We start from the raw sequence: 26,771 nt of genomic DNA, 5'->3' as shown, positions 1-26,771 counted from the left end.
AAAGTATTTTTTATTAGTCACCTGGTGGAGCCAGATACAGCAGCAATATCACCCCCTGCACATATATGAGCAGTCATCAGGCAGTGCAGTGACACAGGAGTGGGATGAACAGGATGAGTGTGACAGAAGGACAGGGCACAATAGCTGGCACAGACAGTTCATGCAGGGCAAGTGAGCAGAGGAAGGCAGCATACGCTGCTCTTTTCACCCCAAGAAAGCTCTCTGTTATTACCAACGTGGTGACCACTCTTTGTGGCAGGCAGGCAGGGACAGAAATACAGATGGGGCAGGGGGGCACAACCTCTCTGGGCTGATGCATCCATCAAGATGGACCTCCAGAGGAGCAAGAAGGCTGCCCACTTGTACGTGGGTAGATAGTGATAAGGAGAAGCGGTTTTAAACTAAACAAAGGGAGATTTAGATTAGGCATTGGGGAAGTTTTTTTACTGAGAGTTGTGAGCTGCTGGAACAAATTGCCCAGAAAGTTTGTGGCTGCCCTGTCCCCAGGTTGGATGGCACCCTAAACAATCTGATCTAATACTTCATCTAGTGGCTAGTAACGCTGTCTGTGGAAGTGGGGTTGGAACTTGATGATCCTGAGGTCCCTTTCAGTTCAGGCCATTCTATGATTCTGCTGGAAAGCAGCCCTGCAGAGAAGGATCTAGGTGTCCTAGTGGACAACAGGTTGACTGTAGACAATAGTGTGTCCTTCTGGCCAAGAATGCCAAAAGTATTCTAAGGTGCATTTGAGAGAGTGCTACAGGTTATCCTTCACCTCTACCCTGCTGATACCACATATGCAGTTCTCAGCTCCCATTACAAGAAGGCTATGGAGCTACTAGAGAGTTTTGCAAAGAGCTACAAAGATGATTAAGAAGCTGGAACATCTCTACTATGAGGAAAGGTTGTTTAGCCCAGAAAAGAGAAGACTGAAAGGGGATCTTATTGATGTGTAAAAATATCTTAAGGGAAGGTAGCAACAAGGTGGGGCTAGGCTATTTTCTGTGTTACCTGAATGGCTCAGGACAGAGAAGTATTTCTATTTATTTATTTAATAAGTTGTCATTTATATTCCATTATGCTCATAATTAAAAATATATTTTTATCCTAAAAACCTCAATACTGATACTGCTAATCAAAGAATAAGCACTGGTCATTCCACTGGAAAACAGAAGTAATATATTTCCTGATTATACAATTTTAAATAAAAATATTTTAAAAATATATTAAGTGGAGGATATTTTGTATTCTCCAGGATATTATATTATTTTCCTATATACATTCACAACAGATTATCTCAGAATTATCAAGTGATAACACGTAAGCAACTGTTAAAGAAAATAAAAACATTCACAATACCAGTATAACATGGCCATTTTAATCCTAAATTTGATCCCCAACATAGGTCTCATCATCAGATGTACATTTATAAAATGCTAATTATTCATATATATAGAAGTGTAAATACAAGCACAAATGTAAACTGCATGTCTTTTAAGAATTCTGATGTTAATTTACCTTTTTGTTTTCTGCCGACTCTTTTTTTCTGGCTTTAGATAAGTAAACATGTAACAGTGTACTTAAACTGTCATCTTCAATAACATTTCAGACATTAAGTAAAACTAACATTTGTTGGGATTCACCTGACTGTTACTATTATTTACTTTCACTAAAAATTACCTTAATGATAGTTTGTAATGCATACAACCTTTAAATGCAAAAGACTTACACTTGAAGCACGGTTTTAGGATCACCAACTTCCCCTCCATCTCCAATTGTCAGCGTATCGTAACCAATCTCCAGATCAAATTCTTCAAAATTTATCTGAATGACCTGGGAAATAAAATAATATATCTGACAAATATGTCTGTAAATAAATTTTTCAGCAGTATAAATAAAAGAGAATTTCCAATTAAAAATTACATGTAATTTCAGAATATCATGCAATGAAGTTATGTAATCGACAAGCTTGTTTACTGAAGTACAAAATTATAATAATTTTAAGATATCACCTCTGGTATCACTCTGCTGACCTCCTCAAAGTATCACCATCTCAACTATTTATATAGTTGTTATAGGCTTTAATACAGTACCAAATAATTGTATTACATTTTGATTAAGATATATGCAAAGGACAACATAATTAGTTATAGTTTCTGCAATGCAATTGTCTTCAAATAACAACTGAATAATTGCACTTGGATGTGTAAATGTAGTGAAGTTGAAGAACATAACTTATTCCTAACATTGATAATCTGTATCAAGCAGCATAATGTTCGATCAATGGCAAAAAAACCATTATATTATATGAAAGAAATGCAACAATTAGGAACATAATATTCTTCGTATCATTTAATCTAAACTGCAGTGTGCATATTTAATACCTAAAGCATAAAAATGCCATCTCTACTTAAAGAATACAATTAATTTTTCAATTAGAGTAAAGTTCAACCATATCATTGGAAAATAAATCCTGTTATTCCCATTAACATGTTAGTCATGGAAATTCTTTATGAAAACACCACAGGGTCCTCAAATTTTCATATACATTGAAAAGACACAATACCTATGAGCAATGATTTATAACATTCATTTCTATCATAAATGCTCTTGTTGAAAATGGGAACTATGAGTGTTTGTGCTCGGAGATGTAGAATTATTTTAATCCATTGACAGCTCATGTTACTATGTTACACTGCAGTTCTAATAATTGCTTGAAATTTGACATATTGATGTTAATTCTTTGCAAATAAATTTTAAATCGTTTTTTCCTTTTATTGGCCTCAGAATATTATGAGATTAATAACAAGTTATTAGCTGTTATAAAGTTTTCTCATTCTTCTGCAATCTGAAATTATTCTCAGGAATAATGATTCTATGTTTAATTAAAATGGATGTAAATGAAAAAATCTTGAGCTTCCTGCATAACCCTCTTTCAGAAAAGCATGCTTTATTAGAAGAATTCTAACATACACTCTGCAATGCACCTAAAACTGTGGTAACAGGAAAAAGTATGAATTAACTAAGTAGGATGTATAAAACCATACATGCATTTCTGGGAACTTTTCCTATGCTTGACATGCCAAGTACATAATGTACAATATAAAATGTTCTTGAAATTTTGAAATATGCCTGAATGGCAAGAAAATAAGTACTGTGAGCAGAGAGAGATATTTTTAGAGTCCTTATATTACAATGTATGATTTATTTTGATTAGGCCGGAGCTAGAATTGTATTGATTGTTCCCTTTAGAATTGTGAAAAGGTGTTTTGATGACATCAGCATGTAGAGTTGAAGATGCTGGATCCTTTCAAAATAAAAACTGAGATTTAGGTGAGATGACCAAATAACATAAAACTGAGTAATAAATGCATTACAATTCTGCTTTTATTTGTCATCTACCACGTCATCTTTTTTTGTTGTTGTTGTTTTTCTCCAAAAAAAGTGACACAACGGTACATGGAATGCCAAAGGTAGGTGGCATTTTATTAAAATTATCCTTGAATCAGTTTTACATGAGACTAAAACAGGTTCATTCTTTATATTAAGTAAGAGTAAGAGTAAAGTAAGAGTAAATAAAGACTTCAAGCAATAGTATGCAGATTACTACATTCTGTTTTTAACAAGATCAGCATTACTAAATTGCATTGTTGATCTACGTATGATACACAAAGCAATCAGTCACAGAGGCTAATGTCATTTTATGTATAAATTCAAGTCTATTTTCAAGTTTCCCAGAAGCATCATTAATATAAATGAGATACAGCCTGAAGAAGGCTGCATCCCATGGAGAGCTCATACAGGAGAAGACTCAAGGCTGAAGCTGCAGCCTGTGAAGAGGAGCCTGCAGTAGATCTGAGGAAGCTGCCACCTGTGTAGGACCTGTGCTGGACAGAAATCATGAAGTGATCTCCCTGTTCTTATTTCAGTGCACATGCCATCTTTTCATAACAGTTTTTTTGAGGAGGAGCAGACAGGGAGAAGCATAGTCAAGTAGAGCTAACCACCAGTGTGGAAGCACCACACTGTCCTGATACAGACTAATTAAATTTTGAATTTTATTTCACATAGGTAGTTTATTCCAGTATATTATTAAGTATGTTTCTAAAGACTGTAGTTAGAGAAAAAAGGAATTATTTCCTCCTCTATTCCTCCAAATATGTACAAGCAACAAATTAATTGAAAATTAATGTATGAGCTGTGCACTCATTAGTCATTAAAATGAACAGAAAATAGTTAAAAGGAACGCAGTATTCTTTCTCCATCCTGGACTTCTTTTGCTATTTATAAATTCAGAAAAAAATTAAAAAAATATGTGGAATTAATTATATAAACTTAGAAGCAAAAAAACAGAAAAGATAATAATACTGATTGTTACTAAGTTATACAGAGAAAAAATCTATTTGAAATTAACTTTCTGAAAAAAATTTGTTTGTTTTTTGTTTGTTCTCTAATAATTTTGCAAGGATTCTTCCAAAGGAAGAGTTAGGGGGCAGGGATTTAATTTCTAAAGAGCTAGTGTTCCTTTTTCTTTTTTGGAATGGAATATGTCACTTGGAAGCCACCTCTTGGGCCAAAACTAATTTGTTATATATCTGGGAATTAAGGTATCAGAAGTTTTTATTCAAAAGTTAATGGCTAGTTTGAGAACTTTACTGAAAGAGAGTATGCTTACATGGTTGTGTTCCAGACAGTAATCTTTCCAGACAGTTGTTATGACTGTGTGTCTAGTTCTTCATGAAACTAGATCCTCAGAGATTTGTCAAGGGAAGTATTATTACAGGAGGAGTAATAAACATTTTAAATTTCAAAACTTACAAAGAAAATACTGTTTAACAGAAGAAAGTACACGTGTAACAGATCTGCTTCTGAAAGGGAAGTATAAAAAGATAAATTTGTATGTATTTCCATATTTTCACCTGTTATTCTAAAGCTTCCAATGCAAATATATCTCTAAAAGTATTTTTGGATGTACAGTAGTATTTTCACTCCATAAACTCTGCCATTTTTACCATTAAAATAACTATGGACATGTTTCTAAAATAATTACGAATCTCTTCTCCTCAGAGGAGTACTTAACAATTAAGCTAAGATGTTGCTTAAATGAGCTGTATCTTAGACATTATTAACAGTAAGAACTTCCTGACGATAATACAATATATAATACCATCCGGAATTATGATAAAAACGTACTAGCAAGAGCAAGAACTTCTCAGTGCAATCTATGTGCAAGACATCTACTTAAATCAGTTTTCAAACTTATTCTAGAAACAACAACCTACAAATGAACTAACCGCAGAAACGTAGACTGTTAATAATATCATGTCTATTAAATTTAATCAAAATGAACTCTGGATACCTTCTCCATTGCTAGAAATGGAGGTGAGAAGAAGAAAATACATATAGTTTATATGTCCCTATGTCTGTATATTGCCTCAGGATGGCTAATTGCTTTTGTGCTGAGGATGTCTGACCACTTTCCACTTAGTAAATGATGTGTTTTTATATCAGACAGTATGAGACAATGAAAGAATGCCATCTGATTGACAGCTTTACCTCCATAATTTTCCACAGAACCATAGATCCCCGTATCAAAATTGTTGTGTTATATATTTGAATATGAAAGAATAGTTATATTAGGAAAATATATTGAATCCATCATTAGTTATAAAACTGAGGTTTAATTTTAAATTGTTTTAATCTAAAAAATAAGGAATCTTGGCATAAAATGATCACTTCCACTACCTTCAAAAATGATGCTTTTCCATGGGTAAGCTATTTGGATTCAAATTCATCATGCCTACTTTAGAGATTGATCTTAAAAGACATTATTAATTAGTATATTACTATTCATATATCTAGTGAAATGTATAACTTTTCATTAACCATGGAGACAGCATAAAATAAAAGGTTTACCAACTATGTCACTTAACCTTTTGTTGACTTTAATTAGATGATTAGCACAAAGTCTCTCCCTCCCATAAAATTGTGCCTCTGTGGAAAAATGAGGATGATTGTAGTCAGAATAATGGGTTAATTGTTTCCTGTCACACAAGTTGAACAGGACTCAATAATTGGGTAGTATTTGATCTGTAGCATAAGAAACAAAGCCACTTTCTGCCTTCTATCAGAATTCCTGGTTATCTGGGGAGGTCCACAAGATTGGAGGCTTGCCGATGTGACTCCCATCTACAAGAAAGGCTGTAAGGAAGACCCAGAGAACTACAGGCCTGTCAGCCTGACCATGGAGCAGATGATCTTGAGGGAGATCACACGACACGTGCATGGCAACCAAGGGATCAGACCCAGCCAGCACAGGTTCACAAAGGGCAGGTCGTGCTTGTCCAACCTCATCTCCTTCTATGACTGGGTGACCAGACTGGTAGATGAGGGAAAGGCTGTTGATGTAGTCTACCTGGACTTCAGCAAGGCCTTCAACACGGTCTCCCACAATATTATTCTACTTAGGAAACTGTCAGCCCGTGGTGTGGACAGGTTCACTCTTCTCTGGGTGGAGAACTGGTTGGAGGGCCGTGCCCAGAGGGTAGTGGTTAATGGAGTTAAGTCCAGCTGGCATTCTGTTACGAGTGGTGTCCCCCAAAGGTCAGTTTTGGGGCTCATCCTGTTTGATATCTTTATTGATGACCTAGACGAGGGAATTGAGTGTACCCTCAGTAAGTTTGCAGATGACACCAAGTTGGGAGGATGTGTCAAACTGCCTGAGGGTAGGGAGGCCCTTCAGAGGGATTTGGATAGGCTGAACAGCTGGGCTGAGCTCAATGGGATGAGGTTCAATAAGACCAAGTGTCAGGTCCTGCACTTTGGCCACAATAACCCCATGCAATGCTATAGGCTTGGGGCAGAATGGCTTGAAGAATGTAGAGAGGAAAAGGACCTGGGGGTTTTGGTTGATGCTCGACTTAACATGAGCGGGCAGTGTGCCCAAGTGGCCAAGAAGGCCAACAGCATCCTGGCCTGTATTAGAAATAGTGTAGCCAGCAGGAGCAGGGAGGTGATCATCCCCCTGTACTCAGCTCTGGTACGGCCGCACCTCGAGTACTGTGTTCAGTTCTGGGCCCCTCACTACAAGAAAGACATTGAGGCCCTGGAGCGTGTTCAGAGAAGGGCAACAAAACTGGTGAGGGGTCTGGAGCACAAGTCTTATGAGGAGCGGCTGAGGGAGCTGGGATTGTTTAGTCTGGAGAAGAGGAGGCTCAGAGGAGACCTTATTGCACTCTACCACTTCCTGAAGGGGGGTTGTGGTGGGGAGGGGGTGGGCCTCTTCTCCCTGATAAATAATGACAGGACGAGAAGGAATGGCCACAAGTTGCGCTGGGGAAGATTTAGATTAGACCTGAGGAAACATTTTTTCTCTGAAAGAGTGGTCAGGCACTGGAATGGCCTGCCTAGGGAGGTGGTTGAGGCACCATCCCTAGCGCTTTTCAAGAAGCGTTTAGATGAGGTGCTAAGGGATTTGATTTAGTAGTTGGGTAGGGATAGTGATAGGAGGATGGTTGGACTAGATGATCTTGTAGGTCCTTTTCAACCTAATGAACCTATGAACCTATGAATGTAACTGTGAATTTTACAGAAAGACAAAAGAAGATAAAATTAGTTTTTACTTATAGGGTACAAAAAAACATGCTGATATTCTTGAAAACAAATGTGTGTCCCAGGTTGCATGTAGCTGACCTAGAATAGAATAACAATAATTTTCATAAGAGGCAGAAATTCAAAGCAGTAACCAATATAGCTGTAAACACAGAGTAAAAACAGTTTTGAAACGTCTCTGAACATTAAGGTATGACAAAGAAATAATGTGTTCTAGAGATCAAAAGACTAATGATTTAAAGTATAAAAAAGTCAAGAAAGCAGATTTTTATAGGTGCCTATAAATGCTGAAATAACCATACAACCTTTACATGAAATATATATGCAAATACTATGCAAATAAAAGAACTCTTATCTTACTGACATTTCTTGGGCTTCCTCAAAAAAGCATTTAAATGACAGGGTTTAACATCAGTTTTGAAACACGATCTACCTGGAGTTCCTGTCCTTGAAGCTGTGATCCATAAACACATAGGCAGACAACACCTTGCACCCAAGGCACTTAAACTTACAGCAATGGCCTGCTTTTGACCTACAGATATTCACCAGATACATGAAGATTACAAGGCAGTATATGAGGATGTTTGGATTTTTTTTTCTTCTCAACGATATCAATTTTTACAGTTGCAATGCCAAGTATCTGTCAATTTAGCTATTCATACAACTGCAATATCCAAACTCCCAAATCTGGTTACTCCTCTTTAATCTAGCATTTTAGAATGAATTTCACATTTCTTATAAAACAATCTCCCCAATGTCATTTTTCAAGAATGTCACTCTCAGATGAGCATAAATAGTACAAAAGTGTTGAGCTTCTTAAAATAGGGATTGCTTCTGTTAATAAGGGTCTTTTTTTTTGTTGTTTTTTTCTTTTTTTTTTCAGTAAAATTTGTAATACTGTGCATTCATTTACTCATTTTTAGTGTTACCTGAACACTTCATGCTATATCACTCATAACACCAGTCTTAAGACACTAATGTTCATTCCTTACTTATTTGTGTACATGGCCCATGCATAAACTTTCAATACAGTTATCGCCTTATTTTTACAGTATATTTTGATTAGATTTATACTATGAGCTAATATTAATCTATTTTTATTAGAATACTAAAACAAAATCCTTTTTTAGCATACAATTCTATTTCTTAATTGTGGAATGATCATACAGACACAAGAAAAAATTAAAGGACGGAGGGCTTGTTTCAGAATAATCCAAATTTCTATATTAAAATTATACCTCATTTGTTACAACAGGACAGTCACTGCTTAATCTTACTTATTTGTATCTGATTATTTGATGTGCTTGCCTTTATATTTTTTTGGTTGTTTTGTAACACAGACTTGAAAGTATTCTTAGAACTCAAAGAAAATAGAATAAAATGTAAGTAATAAATGTTGGTGTTAATAATTATAAGCCTTTACAGGAATCCCTTCAAAAAACCATGCAGTAGTAACAAAATACTAGTTGTTCCATTTCCCCATAAGATATCAGAAAAAGGTGTGTGTGGAGCAGAACACTTCAATAAATATCACTCACTCGCAAGAGCAAGTGAACTCAACTGTGGAGGAAAGTCATAAATTTCTGTGCCAAAAATTAGTTAAACAAAAAGACTAAAAGTTATCAACTGCTCATAGCGCACACATTGGAAACTTCCTATGAATGTCTCTGGGCCCTATACACTGATGTCTTTTTAACAGTTCTAGCTCTGTTTCTATTCAGTGTACATTCCAATTGAATAAAAATTCAGATTCAGTCTTTAATTCTACCTAAAGATGTAATCAAAGATGGAATTGATTCTTGAAATTCAGGATATGGATAGGGTCTAAATGAAACAAAAGCAGCTATTCCTGTCTGAGTTACTGAAGTAGGTTCAATTTCTCATTTATTATGTATGGGCAGATAATATTTTCACTGTGTAAGATAAGTATTGTGGTTTAAGCACGCTGAGGTTCTCTCATTCTTCCCCAGTGGGATGGGGAAAAGAACTGGGAAAAAAAAAGAAAAACTTCAGAAATTGAGATCAAGACAGTTTAATAATGTAGAATAAGGAAAGTAATAATAATCATAAAAGAATACCTAAAACAAGTGATGCACAAAGCAATTGCTCACCACCCACTGACCAATGCCTAGATAGTCACCAACAGGTGGGAGACTCTCACCTGCATATGGTATAGAATCTCCCTTTGACCAGCTTGGATCATTTGTCTTAGTTCTGCCCCCTCCCAACTTATTGTGCACCCCAAACCTCCTTACTAGCATGGCAACATGAGAAACTGAGAAGTCCTTGATACTGTTTAAACACTCAGCAGTAATGAAAACATGAGTGTGTTATCAACATTATTCTCATCCTTAATCCATAACACCATAACAGCTACAAGGAAGAGAATGTCCCAGCTGAAACAAGGGCAACATGGCTCATACAGTCACAGAAACAAAAAAAAAATTATTGAAGTAACATCTACAATAAATAATAAAATGGTCTGTCCTCCTTTCATAATAAAAATGGAGATGCAGACTGCAGGATGAAAGTAAAATTCATTTTTTTCATCCCCCATTTTATTGTTTCATTCCAACACTGAAACCACAGCACACGCATATACCTTCTGATTTTAACTATACAAGCTTTTTTTAATCCTTAAGTAGTATGAGAGAAAAACTGAATCATGGTTAAAATACATAGTTAAGTGTGAGCTTAAGTATTCTCATATTTTCTAATCATTTCATTGACTGTAACACTTGCATTACATCTTAGCACTAGGATTAGGAAAAGTGAAGTTTGAGATATTTGATCACAAGGAGATGCATGGTACAGTTTATTCCAATAAACCTAATTAAAATAGACTTCATAAAATGAATGCTTGATTTCATGGCCAAGTGCTCAGCTTGACTGCGATTTATACTGTCAACATGAATAAATGTGGATGACAACTGAGTTTATGCTTGAGAACAAGCTTAGGAAATGTTCCACTGATAATGGTTAATGAGATAACATAGCTGTGGCAAGTTAAATGTAAACATTCAGTTTTGTTGCTGAACTTGTTTCATTTATTTTGTCTTTGCATAAAAACGCACAAAAACTCAGAAATGTGAAGATGAAAATTTTAGAGGACGGAAACAACATTACGACACAAGGAAGGAGAAGAGGCTGTTGTATGGCCTTTATGAGACCTTTAACATGGTACCCCACAACATCCTTCTCTCCAGACTGTAAAGATTTGGATTTGATGGTACTAGTGGATGGAAGTCAGACATAATCCAGCAACATGTCCTTGCAGCCAAGAAAACCAGCTGTATCCTTGCATCCAAAGAAGCACAGCCAGCAGGTTGAGGGAGGTGATCCTGCCCCTCTACTCTGTACTGGTGAGGCCCCACCTAGAGTACTGCATCGAGATGTGGAGTCCTCAGTACAGGACAGACATAGATAGACCTGTTGGAGTGCATCCAGAGGAGGGCCACAAAAATGATCCAAAGGATCATACACATTTTCTACAGGCCAGGCTGAGAAAGATGGGACTTCATCCCAGAGAAGAAAAAGCTCCAAGGTGATCTGATAGTGGCCTTACAATATCTAACATGGAGCTACAGGAAAGAAGGGCAAAGATTGTTCAGCAAAGTCTCTTACAAAAGAACAAGGGGAAATGTTTTCAAGCTTAAAAAGGGTAGATTAAAGGCACAGTGAAAAAGCCTTTTATCATGAGGGTGGTGGGGCACTAAAAGAAGTTGCCCAGAGATGTGGTAGATGCCATATCCCTACAGATTTTCAAGGTTAGTCTGGATCAGGCCCTGGGCAATCTGATCTAGCTGTGGGTGTTCCTGTTTATTGCAGGGGAGATGACCAGTGAATGTCCCTTCCAACTCAAAGCACAGTGAATTACACTGAATGTAAAATTTAAAATATCTTGGTGGTAAATGGACAATAACATAGTATATGATCATTTAAAATTTCTTCCTGAAAAATTCCTCCATTTAAAATGAACAGAACAAGGATCTAGTTTTCTAATACATCTAAATCTAATAATATTTAGGGTTATTAATTTCTCGTCACAACTTTGGAAAACAACATAGTCTTTTTCTAAAGTATCTCTTCTACTTATTTTTCTCCATATTGTATGGCAGTAAAAGATATTTTATGTGAATGTCTGAGATCTGTCAGAAAGGCTGTCATTCTAGCACTTTGATTTTCTGCAATATTTCTGTCACCGTGGATTAGAAAAAATAACAAGTATAATGTACAATATTTTGTCTGTTTAATTTTAGCCCTAATTATGGTTTTACTGAAGTTTTAGCCTGTTATTAATCTAGACTGAGAATTTGCAAGCCCCTCCTTTTGAAGAAAAAAAACAAAAGTCTAATTTGACACTTTCTTACTCCACGTTATGTAAGCTAAGCAAAGAACATGAACAAGGTTTTACTAAAGTCCAGAAAATTTTTACTATCACTAGTAAAAGACCTCTGGACTGACCTAACAATGAGCATCTCAGCATTATTTGGCTTATCTGGCTCTACTTGAGTTATTTAATCTTTCATCTACCACTTTCTCCCTCAGAATAATCTCACTTTTTAATATATTTTTATAGACTCACAGAATTACAGAATCAAAGAATCATTAAGCTTGGAAAAGACTTCTAAGTTCATGTAGTCCAACCATCCACCTACCATTAATCTTGCCCACTAAACCATGTCTCTAAGTAATACATCTACTTTAAACACCACCAAGCATGGTGATTCTACCACTTCCCCAGGCAGCTTGTTCCAGTGCCTGATCACTCTTTCATAAAAGAAATTCCTTCTAGTATCCAGTATGATGCAGTTGATCAGGCAGGACCTGCCTTTCATGAACCCATGATGGCTGGGTATGTTCTCCTGGTTGTCTTGCATGCACTGTGTGATCACGCTCAATATTATCTGTTCCATAACCTTCTCTAGCATCAGGGTCAGGCTGGCAAGCCTGTAGTTCCCTTGATCCTCCTTACCACCCCTTCTGTATATGGGAATCACACTAGCAAGTCTCCTGGGACTCTGGAATCTCCTGGACAAAAAGAACCTATCCAGTTGACCAGGATCATTGACAGATGGTGGGAAATAGCTTGGCAATCACCTCCTCCAGCTCCCTCAGGTGGATCCCACCTGCCACAGACTTGTGACAGCTCAGGTGAAATAGGAGATCTCTAATTGTTTCCAGCTGAATCATGAGGGGTTTCTTCTGGTCCACACTCCAGGCTTTTGTGTCCCAGGGCTGAGTAACCTGAGGTAATTTTGTTGTAAGTGATATAATAGAAGAAGTTTAAAACCACCTAAATATGAGGAAATCCTTACTGTTCTCTTGGCCTTTGTATAGAACACAAGAACTATTTACACTGAACACCATGTCATTACTTGTCGTTATAAAAAAAAACTTCTAATTGGTAATCTTTATTTACAGTTGTTCAAAAACATCAGTAACTTTCTACTTCAGGGAAACATCAAAAATTAATGCTTAAGAGTCATGCAAGGCAAACACTGTTGCGTTCAGCATGTTAAGATATTGTTAGCCTGACTCAAAACTGAAAACTGTCAACTGGTGATTATGTAATTAAAAGCTACATATTAGTGTATAATGAGTAATCTGGGAATAAGAATTTTAATATAACTTGTAAAACAATCTCATTTTGTTTGAAGAAGTTCATGCTCCTCTAATCATCGCTATCCACATTTTTCTATTTATACCTTTAACTATAAAAATATCTGAACGCTGTTTCAGACAACTATTAAATCTTTTATCTATCCATTATTTCAGAAACTCTCTCTTTAATTCTGCATTTCACTGCAATATCAGAGAGATTATCTCTAAAAAACCATGAGAAGAACAGTATTTTCTAGGTAATGCTGAAGTTATAAACTTATCTATAATAAACTGACAACTCCTGGCACTATAATTTGTCAATGGCAAAAATAAAACTTTCCAGAGTTTATTAATTTCAGCATTACACCAGTGAAGTGTGGGAACGATTTCCAACACTGATGTTTCGAAACACAGAGCATTATTACTGATACCTTGATCAACCTAGAATTTATTTGTGTTGTCTTTTCTGACATAATAACTTTTTCACCATCCATCAAGAGGTATTGCTTATGTTTGTAATTTGTAGTTTAAAAACAGGGGAACTGCCCTTTACTATAGTTTTCACTCTTATACTATATCTTTAATATTGTATAGCATATGCATGCATAAGGAGACAGGTAAGTATACACATTAATTAAATAAAAGCAAATCATGCATGCACAAATATTTTACTGGACCAGCACAGATCTACCCAGAACTTTAAAACTGAGTTTGTATTTATATATCTCTCAGTCACAGCTTGGAACAGGTTTCATGAGAATCTAATATTCCACACAATTGCATTTGCAGTTTCACAAAAATTTCCAATGTTAACATTTCAAAAACAAACAAAAAATTTCAATTATTCTAATTGTTGTCTCTGAGTAAAGAGGGGGCTTATTTTGTTTTCATTAGAACTGAAATTTATATATATAGAATACCTTGGACTCTTAAGTGTTCTGAGAGAAAGACAAGCCAAACATGCACACTTCCATAGATTTTGAGCTACTGTAGAGAGTACTACAAAGAAACACTAAGGGGATTACAGGACTGAAGCACATCAGGAGAGGTTGACAGAGCTGGGGCTGCTTTTCCCGAAGAAGGCTCAGTGAGGCTTTAAAAATCAGAAGGAAGGGAATAACAAAAATTGAGCCAGACTATTTTTCAGTTTGCTGTCTAGTTATAGGACAAGAAAAAAAAATCACACAAACTGAAACAAACACAGGAAGTCCTTTCTAAACTAAACACTTTTTCCACAGTAAACACGATTGAGTACTGGAACAGGTCACCTGAAGAGGCTGTGGAGTTTTGCTTCTCAGAGATACTCAATGATCATCTGGACATTATCCATACCTCAGGTATTGCATACCCCTGCTTGAGGAAGGGGGATGGAAAAGATGACTTTTGGAGGTCCATTCAAACTTCAGCCATTCTGTGACTGTAAAACTACTGACTTCCCTACTTGAGTGCAGTAAAACATTAAAACAGACTATACAAAGTGGACATCTCTTACCTGAAAGAGTAATCTCATTTAAGTAATCTCATTCAGTGAAAGATTTCATGACGGTGGTTGGTCTAGATCATGGATGCCTAACATTTAAGCATGCCTGGGCTACACTGAGTGAAGAGAAACTGTCTTGGACCACATATAATTACATAATTTAATTAAATGTGCCTAAGTTAAAAATGTATTTTATTTTTATTAAAACAAAAAGAGCAACTATAACATAAAACTAGTGAGATACTTGACTTTGTTTTTGTGAAATTAACTAAACTAATCAGTGATTGCTTTTATGGAAGCATTCTCAATTTTTAGTGAGCTCTCAAGGTGTATTATCTAATTATACTTCTAATTTTTTATCTAATTATACTCATGTGTTTCATCCTTGAAAATAATTGTTCACAAATGTATCTATTGCTGAAAAGAACAACATGAATAAGGAGTAACTGTAAAGCAAGGTGAAGCAAGGAGTATTTTCACTGGTAAAAATACTTCTCATAAAAGTCACATAAAGAAACATGGCCAGACTTTTGAATTGAATTTCTGATTGCAACTCTACTCATTCTATTTCAAATTTCACACACAATGTTTTTACGTCAACTGAAATTAGAGTGAAAAATACACTGAAATACTGATAATTTTTTTCAGAAATCTCGTTACCTTTTCTCTCATTCCTTTATCAAAGCAGAAAGTAAGGGTGCATATTTTTCACTGTACACAGCATTGTGTTTCGCCAGGGTATCAAAATGCATGAAATTATTTGCTGTAATTTGAGCTTGTCATAATTGACATTTCATTTTGAACTCTGTTATGGTTTGAAACAAAGTACAGATAAGTTGATTTTTATTTTGAAGATCCATGTTTAACTTATTTAAATGAGCAGACAAACCCACCCAAAATGGTAAACATGTGAGTTCTGACATTAATTTTCTTTTTAATTCTGTACACAACTATTTCATCTTGAAAATCATAAAAACATTTTTGCACTTTAACCCAAATTAGCCACTTCGTTTACATCAAAAAATGAAATTATGTCCCCATAATCAGCATCCATACTTTTAAGGAACTCCTGAAATTAGTGATGACTCAATACCTTGGACTGCAGCTTTGATGATGATTTTTAAAGCTTTCACTCAAACTTTCTTGTTGTACAGCTCTGAGATATTTCATCAAATGTGAGTTGCTGGTGTCAATTGCATTGTCTTCTATTAATTTTTTTAAGTCCTCCTTCTTTACCAATAATTACTAGGTTCCTACAGGCACACACATATTGTTAGTAACCACCAGAACACTTGTGTTCTGACCGAACTGAGTTTCTGGCAGATGTAAGAGGAAGAATGATTGAGAGAAGAAAAGTAGTATTAAGACACAAATGCTTCTGCCTATGAGTTTAAGGTTTCAGTATCTAATGTTTAAATATCTTCAAGTCAGTAATACCTTAACCCTGGAGCCACCTGAAATTTGCCAGAAGGTACATACCAGCATATACAATCCATAAGGATTTTCATGAAATAAACAGCTTTATCACATTTGAACTGTGGAAAGTTTTCAGAAGCTGTAAACACAGCATCTTCTGAGAGGCAGAGGACCATTGCTTTCTATATAATCTTTTAAGACATTTTTACACATCTTAATGATCAATGAGAGCTACTCCAAAACTAATGCCTCCTAGTTTAATATATTGATCCATGATGTATGAGGTCGATACTGGGTGCACAGAAGTAGAGATTGAACTTCACCACCAGTATCCCAATATATTTTGTTGCCATTTACCACATGACAAACAGGGGCAAAATGGCACCAAACATGGAAAAGTGTGTGAGGGTGAATTCTTTTATCACATCCACTAACATTCTCCAACATTTCCTGAAAACTTATGGAAACCAAATAGAGGTGATGGATGTTACATTCCAACAGTGATGACAGCAATATGAAAGATGAGTCATGGCACAGCTTTTAATGAGTGTGCCATGCAGGCCCTTGTTCAGCACCAGAAAAAATGCATAGTTAACATTGATAACTACATTGAAAATTAGAAAATTCTCAGCTACAAAGCACTATCAGTGTTATTCCACTTTTTGTATCTGTTGTAAACTCCATGGAAATAAAAGGTATTACTTTGTGTGTAACCTACATATTATACAATCAAATATTTTGGATTGGATAGTGCCTTTAAGTCACCAAGCTCTAACCTGCTTACCTTGGGCAGAATTATTTGTCTCATCCATCCTGCCCTCATCCAGCTTCAATGGTGAGGTATGGTATGGTCAGCTTCTCTGAGAAAAGTTTTTCTGTGCCTCAGCATCCTCTGATTAAATTACTTTTCCTAATATCTAACCTAGTTTTCCCCTCTTTTAGTTTAAATCCATTCTCTCCTGTTATATCACTACCAAATCACATAATTCACTCCTCTTACTGTTTATATGATCTCTTTAGGTACTGGAAGACCACAGTGAGGTCTCCCCAGAGCCTCCTCTACTCCAAGAGAAACAAGCCCAGCTACCTCAAACTTTTTTCTTAAGAGAGGAGCTCCAGCCCTTTGTTCATCTTCATCTCTCCTCTGGCATGCTCCAACAGCTCAGTGCTTTCTGCCTTGTGCTTGGGTTCTTATGGACACAGTCCAAATGGGACCTTACCAGAGCAAAATAGAGACAATCAACTCCCTGCTGGCCATCCCTCTTCTGATGCAGCCCTGGATACAGTTGGCCTCTGGGGCCCTACACTTCTTGCTCATGTCCAGTTTTTCATCCACCAGTATCCCCACGTTCTTCTCTGCAGAGTTACAGAGAAGGAGATCTTCTCTCAGTCATTTAATATATCTGATACAGTCTCAATCTGAATGCAACATCTTGCTCTTAACTGTTACATTTCATCATGTTCTTGAGAGTCCATTTTCTAAGCTTGTAAAATACTCCTTTTTCCTCTTCAAAAGGAAAACATGACAATAACTGAAGACAGATTCATTCGTATTGTAAGAGTAGAGAAATCTACCAATACAGACAAATGGCTTCTGAAATGAAATCAGGTTTTCACTGAGTTCCCTAACCCAGGTGTAGATGGGTGAGTCTTTGAGGCCTCTATTTATGGAGTATGATGTAGATGTCAATAGAAAATAGAAATTAAGAGGTAGAATGTACTCTTACAGCAGCAAAAACAGATATTGAGAGTCCTTTTAAAAACATTAGAGTCATACAGCTAATTTATTTTTACTACTTTAAAACAAGTCTATTACCCTCAGACAAGATAAAGTCACACGTCAAGAAATAGACTGCAGCCACTGCTGCCAGGTGACTAGATCTTAAGGAGAGCAGGTGTTGTAAGTTAGCTTTAATGCTTTCCTTTGAATCATCTAGTATTATTAAAGCTCCTTGTGCTTTGATTTAAACTGTAGGTATGAAGTATGAGATTTCAATACAGTGAAATAAATTACACATTTTTATAATCCTCCTTCATGAAGCAAGTACATCAACTTCTGTGACTTCTCATGTAGTCTAAGGCAAAAAACAGTGAAAACATTGTTACCCAGAGTGCAGCTCTACTATCACTATCAGTATTTGTAGTATGAAACAATATAATGTGTCTATTTTGTAATTATTTCTTTACATTTAAAATCCTTATAAATATATACAATGCACCAAATACTGCAACAGGTCTGAGAAACTGTAATAAGAAATGTTAGTAACAAATGTCATTACCATAGATATTTTTTCTGTAGTAGATTTTTTTTAAAGCAAAGACAAATTTAAGCTTACCTTATTAGTATTGACAGCGGTGATGACCCACACACACTGAGCATTGCTGTCATACTGGAATGGAAAATTGGGTGATGTGAAAGTACCACCAGGACCCTGAAGATTGGATCCACAAGTTTTAACTGCAAAAAGAAATTTGATCTTTTACTATTTGAAATGCATGCAGCAACTTAATTGAGGTATAAAGGATTAAAATATCATTGAGCACAAATAGAACCTCACAGTGCAAGACAATAAAATTCTAACAAAAGCTTTTGTGTCCAAGCTATTCTATTAAAAATAAGAAGCTCATGTACTCTTAGAGTGAATACTCCAAAAGAAACTGTTCTCATTAAAAAACACAGCTAGATTTGAGTTGTTAAGAACTTAGAAGCTTGTATTATTACCTTCACTCCTTCACTAATAAATGATGACGTAGAACACAGATTACTCTTATCTTTTTGTTTATATATTGGCTTATGAAAAGTAAGCATTCTTGCTGGAAATTTTAAAGAAAATATTCAAGTAAATCTAAATAAAGCTACCTATTTCTAAATATTACAAATGACATTTAGTTATAAATTGAAGTCAGTATGTTTATTTACAGTAGCATATTGAAAAAACAAAACCAGTCACCGAGGACAAGACCGTTACTCATTTTATGTTGCATCTAACATCACAAATAACTCAAAGGACAGAAATGGTGTAATTTTCACTGCAGAGTGATACTGATGTATCTTCTATCCGCAATTAACCACAAGAGTATCGTTCAGATTGAAAGCACACAGCTAACTACTCCCCCCAAACTACAAACTAACAAAGACAACTAAACTCATTCTTCCTTCTAAACTTCACCGCATTTCTACTAGTATGCAGATATTACACTCTTGCACACAGTATTTGCAGCCATGTGAAAATCTGCTGGTGAAGTTGACCCTGTTTAAAGAATGATCACATGGAATCATAAAAATTCTTTCTAACTCAAATAATTCTAAGAAAAACATCTAGTTCTAAGTGTGAATGATATATGTACCTTTTCTTCACCATACAATACACAAAAGCAATACATGGAGCATGAACCTTCATTAACAGGAAAACGATACTGACAATTGATTACTATGACTTGCTCTTTGTGTACTATACAATTTAAAACACTTTTGAGTGGTAAGAACAAAAAATGAAGATGTCTATGGAATATAACCCAGTGTGGTCAAGCACATAGTTTCTTCATTGTTTCGTTCCAACCCAAACTATATCTACACTTGAATCACCTGGAATGGAAAAGACCTCCCAGATCATCAAATTCAACCTTCCACATGGTTAAACCATGCACCTGTGTCATATCTGCATGTTTTTTAAATACCTCTGTGTATGTTGATTCCACCACTTCCCTGGGCCACTCATTCCAATGCTTGAGCACACTTCCCATGAAGTAATTCTCCCTACTGACCAATCCAAACATCCTCTCAAACAAAAAGAGAATGTTTACTCATTTCCTTTCACTCATCAACTAAGAAAAGAGACAGTCATCATGCTCCAGGATGATCTCAAAAGAGGTTGCTGTGAGGAGGGCAAGTTCTCCCTTCAGCCTCCTTTTCTCTAGACAAAAGGACCTCAGTCCCTCACTTGCTCCTCAACCTCTTTTCTATTCAGAAAGAGCACTATATTCTGAAATTAAAAAAAAAAAAAACCCTCAAACTGCAGATACATGTTTTTCTGAAGTCTGGTTGAGGAATAAGTAGTCTAATATTAATCTCCATTCATTTGGAGATACAAACACAAATACCAGAAACTAAAAAGATGACATCACTAGCTGTATTTATTTCTAATGTATGAAGACTTTTGATACCATAGAGTTCTTAGTGTTGGAAGGCACTTTCAAAAGGTCATTGAACAGGGACATTTACAGCTAGATCGTGTTCCCCAGAGCCCCACCTGACTTGACTTTGAATGTCTCCACAGATGGGGTATCCACCCTTTCACTGGGCAACTGGTTTCAGCACCTTGCTACCCTGCCTATAAAAATATTTTTCTTACATCTAATCTAAATCTTTACCTCTTTAAGCTTGAAACCATTTCTTCCCTTGTTTTATCACAAGGAACCACAGAACAGTAGACGTTGGAAGGGACTTCCAAACATCATCTCACCCAACTTGGCTTCCAAAGCAGGCTCCTTAGATCAGGTTGCACTGGAAGGCAGCCAGGTGTGCCTTGAACATCTCCAGAGAAGGAGACTCCACACCTCTTTGGGCAACCTGTGCCAGTACTCCATCACCCTTAGTGAAGGGTCTATCCTTTTATTCCTTCCATAGCCTCCGTAAAGAAAAAGGGACCAACACAAACAAGGAAACATTACAAAAAAAGGAAAGAAATGAGTACTCACCTGCCTCCAAGGATCTAGGTTCTGAGGAAAAGAGCTCAAAGAGGAAGGATATCCAACAAGAGACCCTTACACACTGCCAGTCAGCCCTTAAATGAGGTCTAAAAGGACTGGCTCCACCACCTTCCAGTCACACAGGTGAATCACCTTCACCTGTGCTTCCAGGGCTGACCAGGTCTTTTCTCTAGGTGCTCAATCAATGGTTCAGGCTGTGATTCAGCAGTCTCCATACAGCCTCCCTTTAGATATTGAAAGACTGCTCTCAAGTCTCCCTGGATCCTTCTCTTCTCCAGGCTAAATCCCAGCTCTCTCACCTTCTTCAGGGGAGGTGTTCCAACCCTTAGAATTTTTCTTTAGCCTTTTTTTACACGCACTCTGACAGATCCCTGTTTCTCCTGTACTGAAGATCTGAATGTAGTATTCCAGGTAAAGTCTCACAAGTGTAGAGTAGAGGGGCACTGTCACCTCCTTAAACCTGATGGCCTTGTTTCTGTTGATGCAGCTCAGTCTGTCCTTGAAAGAGTCCAGTAGAGGGCTACAAAGATGATAAAGGGCATGGAACACCTCCCCTATGAGGAAAGGCTGAGTGACCTGGGTTTGTTCAGCCTTGAAAAAAGAAGATTCAGAGGAGATCTGATCCACGTCTATAAATATCTAAGAAGCAGAAGGCAAAGGTTTGAGGCTGAACTAGTATGTGGTGATAATGACAAGGGGAACTGGCCACAGATTGATGCGTAGAAAGTTCTGCACAGATGTGTGTGAGAACTTCACAGCGCAGTGACGGAGCACTGACACAGGCTGCACAGGGAGGTTGTGGAGTCTCCTTCTCTGAAGAAATTCAAGACCCACCGGGGCGCCTACCTGTGCAACCTGGTCTAGGGAGCTGCTTTGACAGGGAGGTTGAACTCCATGATTGCTAGACATTCCTTCCAATCCCTCCAATTCTGTGATTCTGCGATGCTAATTGGCTTTCTGGGCTGTGAGGGCATACTGCTGTCTCATGTCCAGCTTACCATCCACATGTATCTCTAAGTCATTTTCATCAGGGTTGTGTTCCATCTTTACATCTCTGAGCTTGCATGGATAGCAGGTATTGTCACAATCCAGATGCAAGATTTAGATTTATTGAATCTCATTAAGTTCACCTGGGCCCACTGTTTGAGCCTGAATAGATCACTTTGAATGGCATCCCATCCCTCAGGCTCATTGATTGCACCACACAGCTTGGTGTCCTACATAAGTTTGCTGAGTGTGCATTCAATCCCACTATCGATGTCTTTGATACAGTTAAAGAACATATAAACAGCAACACAAAGTAATTAAATGTTATGGGCTGATCCTGAAATATTTTGGAGTTAGAATCTGTAAATATTTACTATGATTTTTATGACATTCTTTGTCCACTCTTCTGAATTCAAGTAATTCCGCACAGGATAGCTCACCAAACTAGGAACAGATTGTTATGATTCCATGATAATTCTTATAGCACTGTAAGAAGTAAGTAAAGTAGCTGAAAAAGTAAACAGTTTTCACTGAACTTCAGAAGTACTGATTGAGAAAGTTTACGAATTTCTTCATATGAGTAAATCTATTTAACATGAGCAAAGCTTACAGAAAAACTGAAAGCTGCAAAATTGTTAACATAGGTGGGTCTACTAGTCATCTGCTAATAAAAAAAATCATTAAAGATTTAGATTTGAGTCAAGTTTAGCTCTATGCTCTGAATTTTCAACTAAGAATAATAACGAAAAATGAACTGAGTTTCTAAAAGTTGTCATGTTATTTATCTCTTCAAAAAAAAAAAAAAGAAAAAAGAAAAAAAAAAGTATGCGCCAAAATAAATTGAAACAAACATGACCTGAGAAATATGTTAACTTACATTTTCAGAAGAATATTTCACATTATATGCAATTTGACAGCTGAATTACTGGTATGTTTAATTCCTGGCTTTGGTTAACTAATAGTCTAGAATTTGCTTTATTTTTCTTTTGAAACTGATTTAGAGGCATGAATTAGGATATCATTCCTATGTTGATAATATATGTGTTTGAAGATTACTTCTGACTGTGCTTCGGAATATTTTATATAGAATTTGGAAATGCATAAGCATAGAGACATGAATGTCTAACAGCTTTAAATACAAACATTATTAAATATATACAAACAGCTTATGGGCACAAATGTCTACTGAACTCATTCCTCTAAATCCAAGAGCAGTTACTTTACTGACTCAATGACAGTAGCAGCAGATAAGTAAAATACATTTAGAAATCACTACATTTGTTTGAAAAAAAATATAATTTTCTTGCAGTACTACATCTGGATTCTGATGTATTGTAATCACAGAAAAAAGTATTTCATTTTACATGTAAAAGATAAAAAATTACTCATAGGACCTCACTGTCTTCTAAGCATGGAAGCAGCTCTTGATGAGAGAAAGAAATATGTGAATTTTTTGCAATTTCAAAATGCCAATCTCCTCTTCAGAAGTTATTATGAGTGTTGCTAGTAACCTTAGAGACATCAGTGAATTTTATATTTCAGATGAGTATGGGAAAAAAAGAGAAACATGGTCAGTATGGCAATTAATTTAGCTAATTATAGATGACACATGCAAAGATGCAGTTATAAAACTTCCAAAAATATGTCTAGGGCATCAGAAAATGAGTATGATCAAATGTAGGTGTACGGCAACTGCTGAGTCACAGCCCGAATGTCTGATTGAGCACGTGGAGAAAAGATCCAGTCGGTCCTAGGAGCACAGGTGAAGGCAATTCACCTGTGCAACCAGAAGGGATGAAGCCAGGCTCAGTCCCTCTTATACTCCATTTAAGGGCTGACTGCCACTGAGGAAGGATCTTTTTTTTTTAAGAGGTTAAGATGGTTTACAATGTGTGTGCCCAGTTTTACAGGCATATTGCAAAATAGTGTTTAATATGTTACCTGGCCGTGTGAGATGAAAATAGGAAAGTTGACGTGGTGTGGAGGGATGAAGTGGGCTAATGCCCATGTGGAATTGATTCTGGTGAGGGAGGTCAAGGACAAGAAGAAAAAGGCTTCAGTATGTCAGTAGCAAAAGGAAGACTAGGTAAAATGTTGGCCTACTTCTTAATGATCTGGGCACACTGGTAATAGAGTGCACTGAGGAGGCAGTGTTACTGAGTATCTTCTTTGCTTCAGTCTTTACTACTTAGTCTGGCCCTCAGGAATCTCAGACCCTGAAAGTAAGAGTCTGCATAAAGAAATACTTATCCTTGATCAAGGAAGAAATGGTTTGAGATTATCTAGAGAGATTTGATACACAGAAATCCACAGGACCTGATAGGATGTACCCACAAATTCTGAGGGAACTAAGAAATTACTGATGAATCACTCTCTGCCATCTTCTGAAAGGTCATGGAGATGTACCTGAGAAGCAGAGAACAGCCAGTATCACACTAGTCTTCAAAAAGGACAAGGAGGACTAAGGGAAACTGCAGGTCAGTCAACCACATCATAAATGGAAGAGCAGAAGGCTATCAGTAGTATTTAGCATGGATTCACAAATGGGAAATCATGCTTAACCAACCTGATAGCCTTCTATTATGTCATCACCAGCTGAATAGATGATGGAAGAACAGTCGATTTTGCATGCCTTAACTTCATTAAATCTTTTGATGCTGTCTTTCATAACATTTTCATTGATAAGCTTAGGAAGTGTGGGATAGATGAACAGACAAGTGGGTTGAGAACTGGCTGACTCAGCTCAGAGGATCATGGCTAGTGGCACTGAATCTGGTTGAAGATTCAGTGTAGTATTCAGCTAGTAGTATTCCCCAGACAGTGGTACTGAGTCAGTCTTGTTGAAAATCTTCATCAATGACCTGAATGAGGGAATAGTCTACCCTCAGCAAATTTGCTGGGATAAGTGGTTGACACATCTGAAGGCTGTGCTGGAGGCTGGAGAGTTGTTTGGAGAGAACTTTGTGAGATTCAGCAAGGGCAAGTACAGTGTCCTACACCTGCATTAGTACAAGTTAGGAGCTGACCTTCTACAAAGGAGCTTTCTGGAGAAGAACCTGATTGTCCTGGTGGACAACAGGTTGACTATGAGCCAGCAGCATGGCCTTGTGGCCAAGAAGACCAATGATATCCTGGGGTGCATTAAAAAGAATGTGGACAGAAAGTCGACAGAGGTTGTCCTCTCCTTCTATTCTGTCCTGGTGAGACCATGTCTTGTGTATTATGTCCAGTTCTGGGCTTCCCAGTTGAAGGAAGACACGTTACTTCTAGAGAGTATCCAGTGAAGGGCTATGAAGATGAAAGATGCATTTCTGTAATGAGGAAAGGCTGAGAGAGCTGGGTCTGTTTAATGTGGAGTAGACTGAGGGAAGAGCTTACTGATAGTTACAGATATATAATGGGTGGGAGTCAAGTGGTTGGGCTGAGTTTTTTTCAGTGTAGGCCCTTGACAGAACAAAGGCCTAAGGGCACAAACTGAAACAGAGGAAGTTCCATAGGAATATGAACAAAAACCTTTTCACTTTGAAGATGACAGAGCACTGGAACAAGTTGCCCAGAGAAGTTGTGGAGTCTCCTGTCTCCTTCATACTCAAAATCAGTCTGGATGTATTCCTGTGCAACCTACTTTAGGGAACCTGATTTATCAGGGGTTTGGACTAGACGGTCTCTAGAGATCCTTTCCAATCCCTGTGATTCTGTTGACTGAGGAAGCTTTTAAGGTTGCAGGCACCACTTGGCTCTGACTCGGCCCTCTGTGAGAGAAGTTGCCTGCCAGCTGATGCCTATACACACACAGGCTGAGGGGTCTGAAACCCTCCCAAGATACCATCATGGTCTCACAAACCTTGAACTTAGAATCTACTACTGTCATCACTGACACCTCTATTGCCACTGCCATTACTAGTGTGTTTGTAAAGGCAAGATGTAACATTCATGATGTACATTCTGATGGCATATCCATATTAATCAGTGATATTTATAACATTTGTCTATCCAATGAAAGATGCTAATAAAGAGTTAATAAATTTGGTTATATTACAAAAAATCTGTTAGTCAGTGAAGAAAATGAAAGAAAAAAATTAAATGTTCCAAAATTCTCAGAGCCCAATTTAAACACATAATGATGTTTGTTTCTTGCTTTATTATTAATTCAAATTATTTTGTAGCATGCCTATTAATGGGGTGATCACAATTTAAATGGTTTTTTCTCTCCTTGAGTTTTCTCAAGTACAAAGAATTATTTGAAAGGCACTATTTCATTCTATGTACTAGATGAGCTTTTCTAAAATACTGTACTTGATGCAGAACTTCTTGCTGACTTGCCAGCAGGCTTATGAAAGGCAGCATTCATAAATGCTTCTCAGAAACTGAGAAACAAGCAAGCAAAAAACAGGAGCAGCAGGCATGAAAATAAAAAGGCTAATCAACGAACTGTGAATAGATTTATCTGTTTCATTTCCTGAAACATAAATGAGAGGAAGGGATTTATCAAGTAGCAAGTATCATAAACTAGACAATTGTCTCTGCTTAAGCAAGTTGGTTTTATAAGAATGGCATTACTCTGTAAGGGAATACTGAATCCCATGACAGATAAATAAGTAGGTTCTCAATCCCAAAGTGTTTAAACTTTCCCTCTGCAACAAATTTATGGAGAAGTCAATGTAAGCAGTCACATTATAAAAACTACATATTTTTATTGGGACTGGGATTCATTTATTGTGACAGGACAGAACTAACAGCAGGTACTTTCTTCTTCCAAATATCAGACTTCAGCTGTAATTGTACATGAAGTAAATGTTTGTTCTAAGATTCTCACATTTTTTATTTTTTTTTTAATATTTTGCAGGAAGGATGGAAGTTTATTGTTTTACCCACTGTCCTGTGACAACAGCATGTTATAAGTACCCTTCCAATTCATATCTACAATATTTTCATTCAATAGAATTCCCTTATCTTATCTAAA

The 26,771-nt window shown here is 36.7% G+C and overlaps 1 protein-coding gene across 3 annotated transcripts in view; it reads right to left on the bottom strand.

Annotated features, from left to right (window-relative positions):
* The window catches only part of CSMD3 (CUB and Sushi multiple domains 3), a 512,136-nt gene that overhangs the window by 247,582 nt on the left and 237,783 nt on the right, over nucleotides 1–26,771 (bottom strand). For all 3 annotated transcript variants that reach the window (XM_065752466.1, XM_065752468.1, XM_065752469.1), the window contains 2 exons: nucleotides 18,448–18,569; nucleotides 1,730–1,833 (listed from right to left, as the gene is read on the bottom strand). In XM_065752466.1, coding sequence (XP_065608538.1) covers nucleotides 1,730–1,833; nucleotides 18,448–18,569 — 226 coding nt within the window. The remainder of the gene's footprint in view (nucleotides 1–1,729; nucleotides 1,834–18,447; nucleotides 18,570–26,771) is intronic.

This window comes from Cyrtonyx montezumae, unplaced genomic scaffold (assembly GCF_038088225.1).
Source record: "Cyrtonyx montezumae isolate F1298 unplaced genomic scaffold, pur_monq_1.0 scaffold_8, whole genome shotgun sequence".
Taxonomy (NCBI): domain Eukaryota; kingdom Metazoa; phylum Chordata; class Aves; order Galliformes; family Odontophoridae; genus Cyrtonyx; species Cyrtonyx montezumae.
The sequence above is the reverse complement of the archived record's forward strand: the minus strand, read 5'-3'. Positions and strand labels throughout refer to the sequence as shown.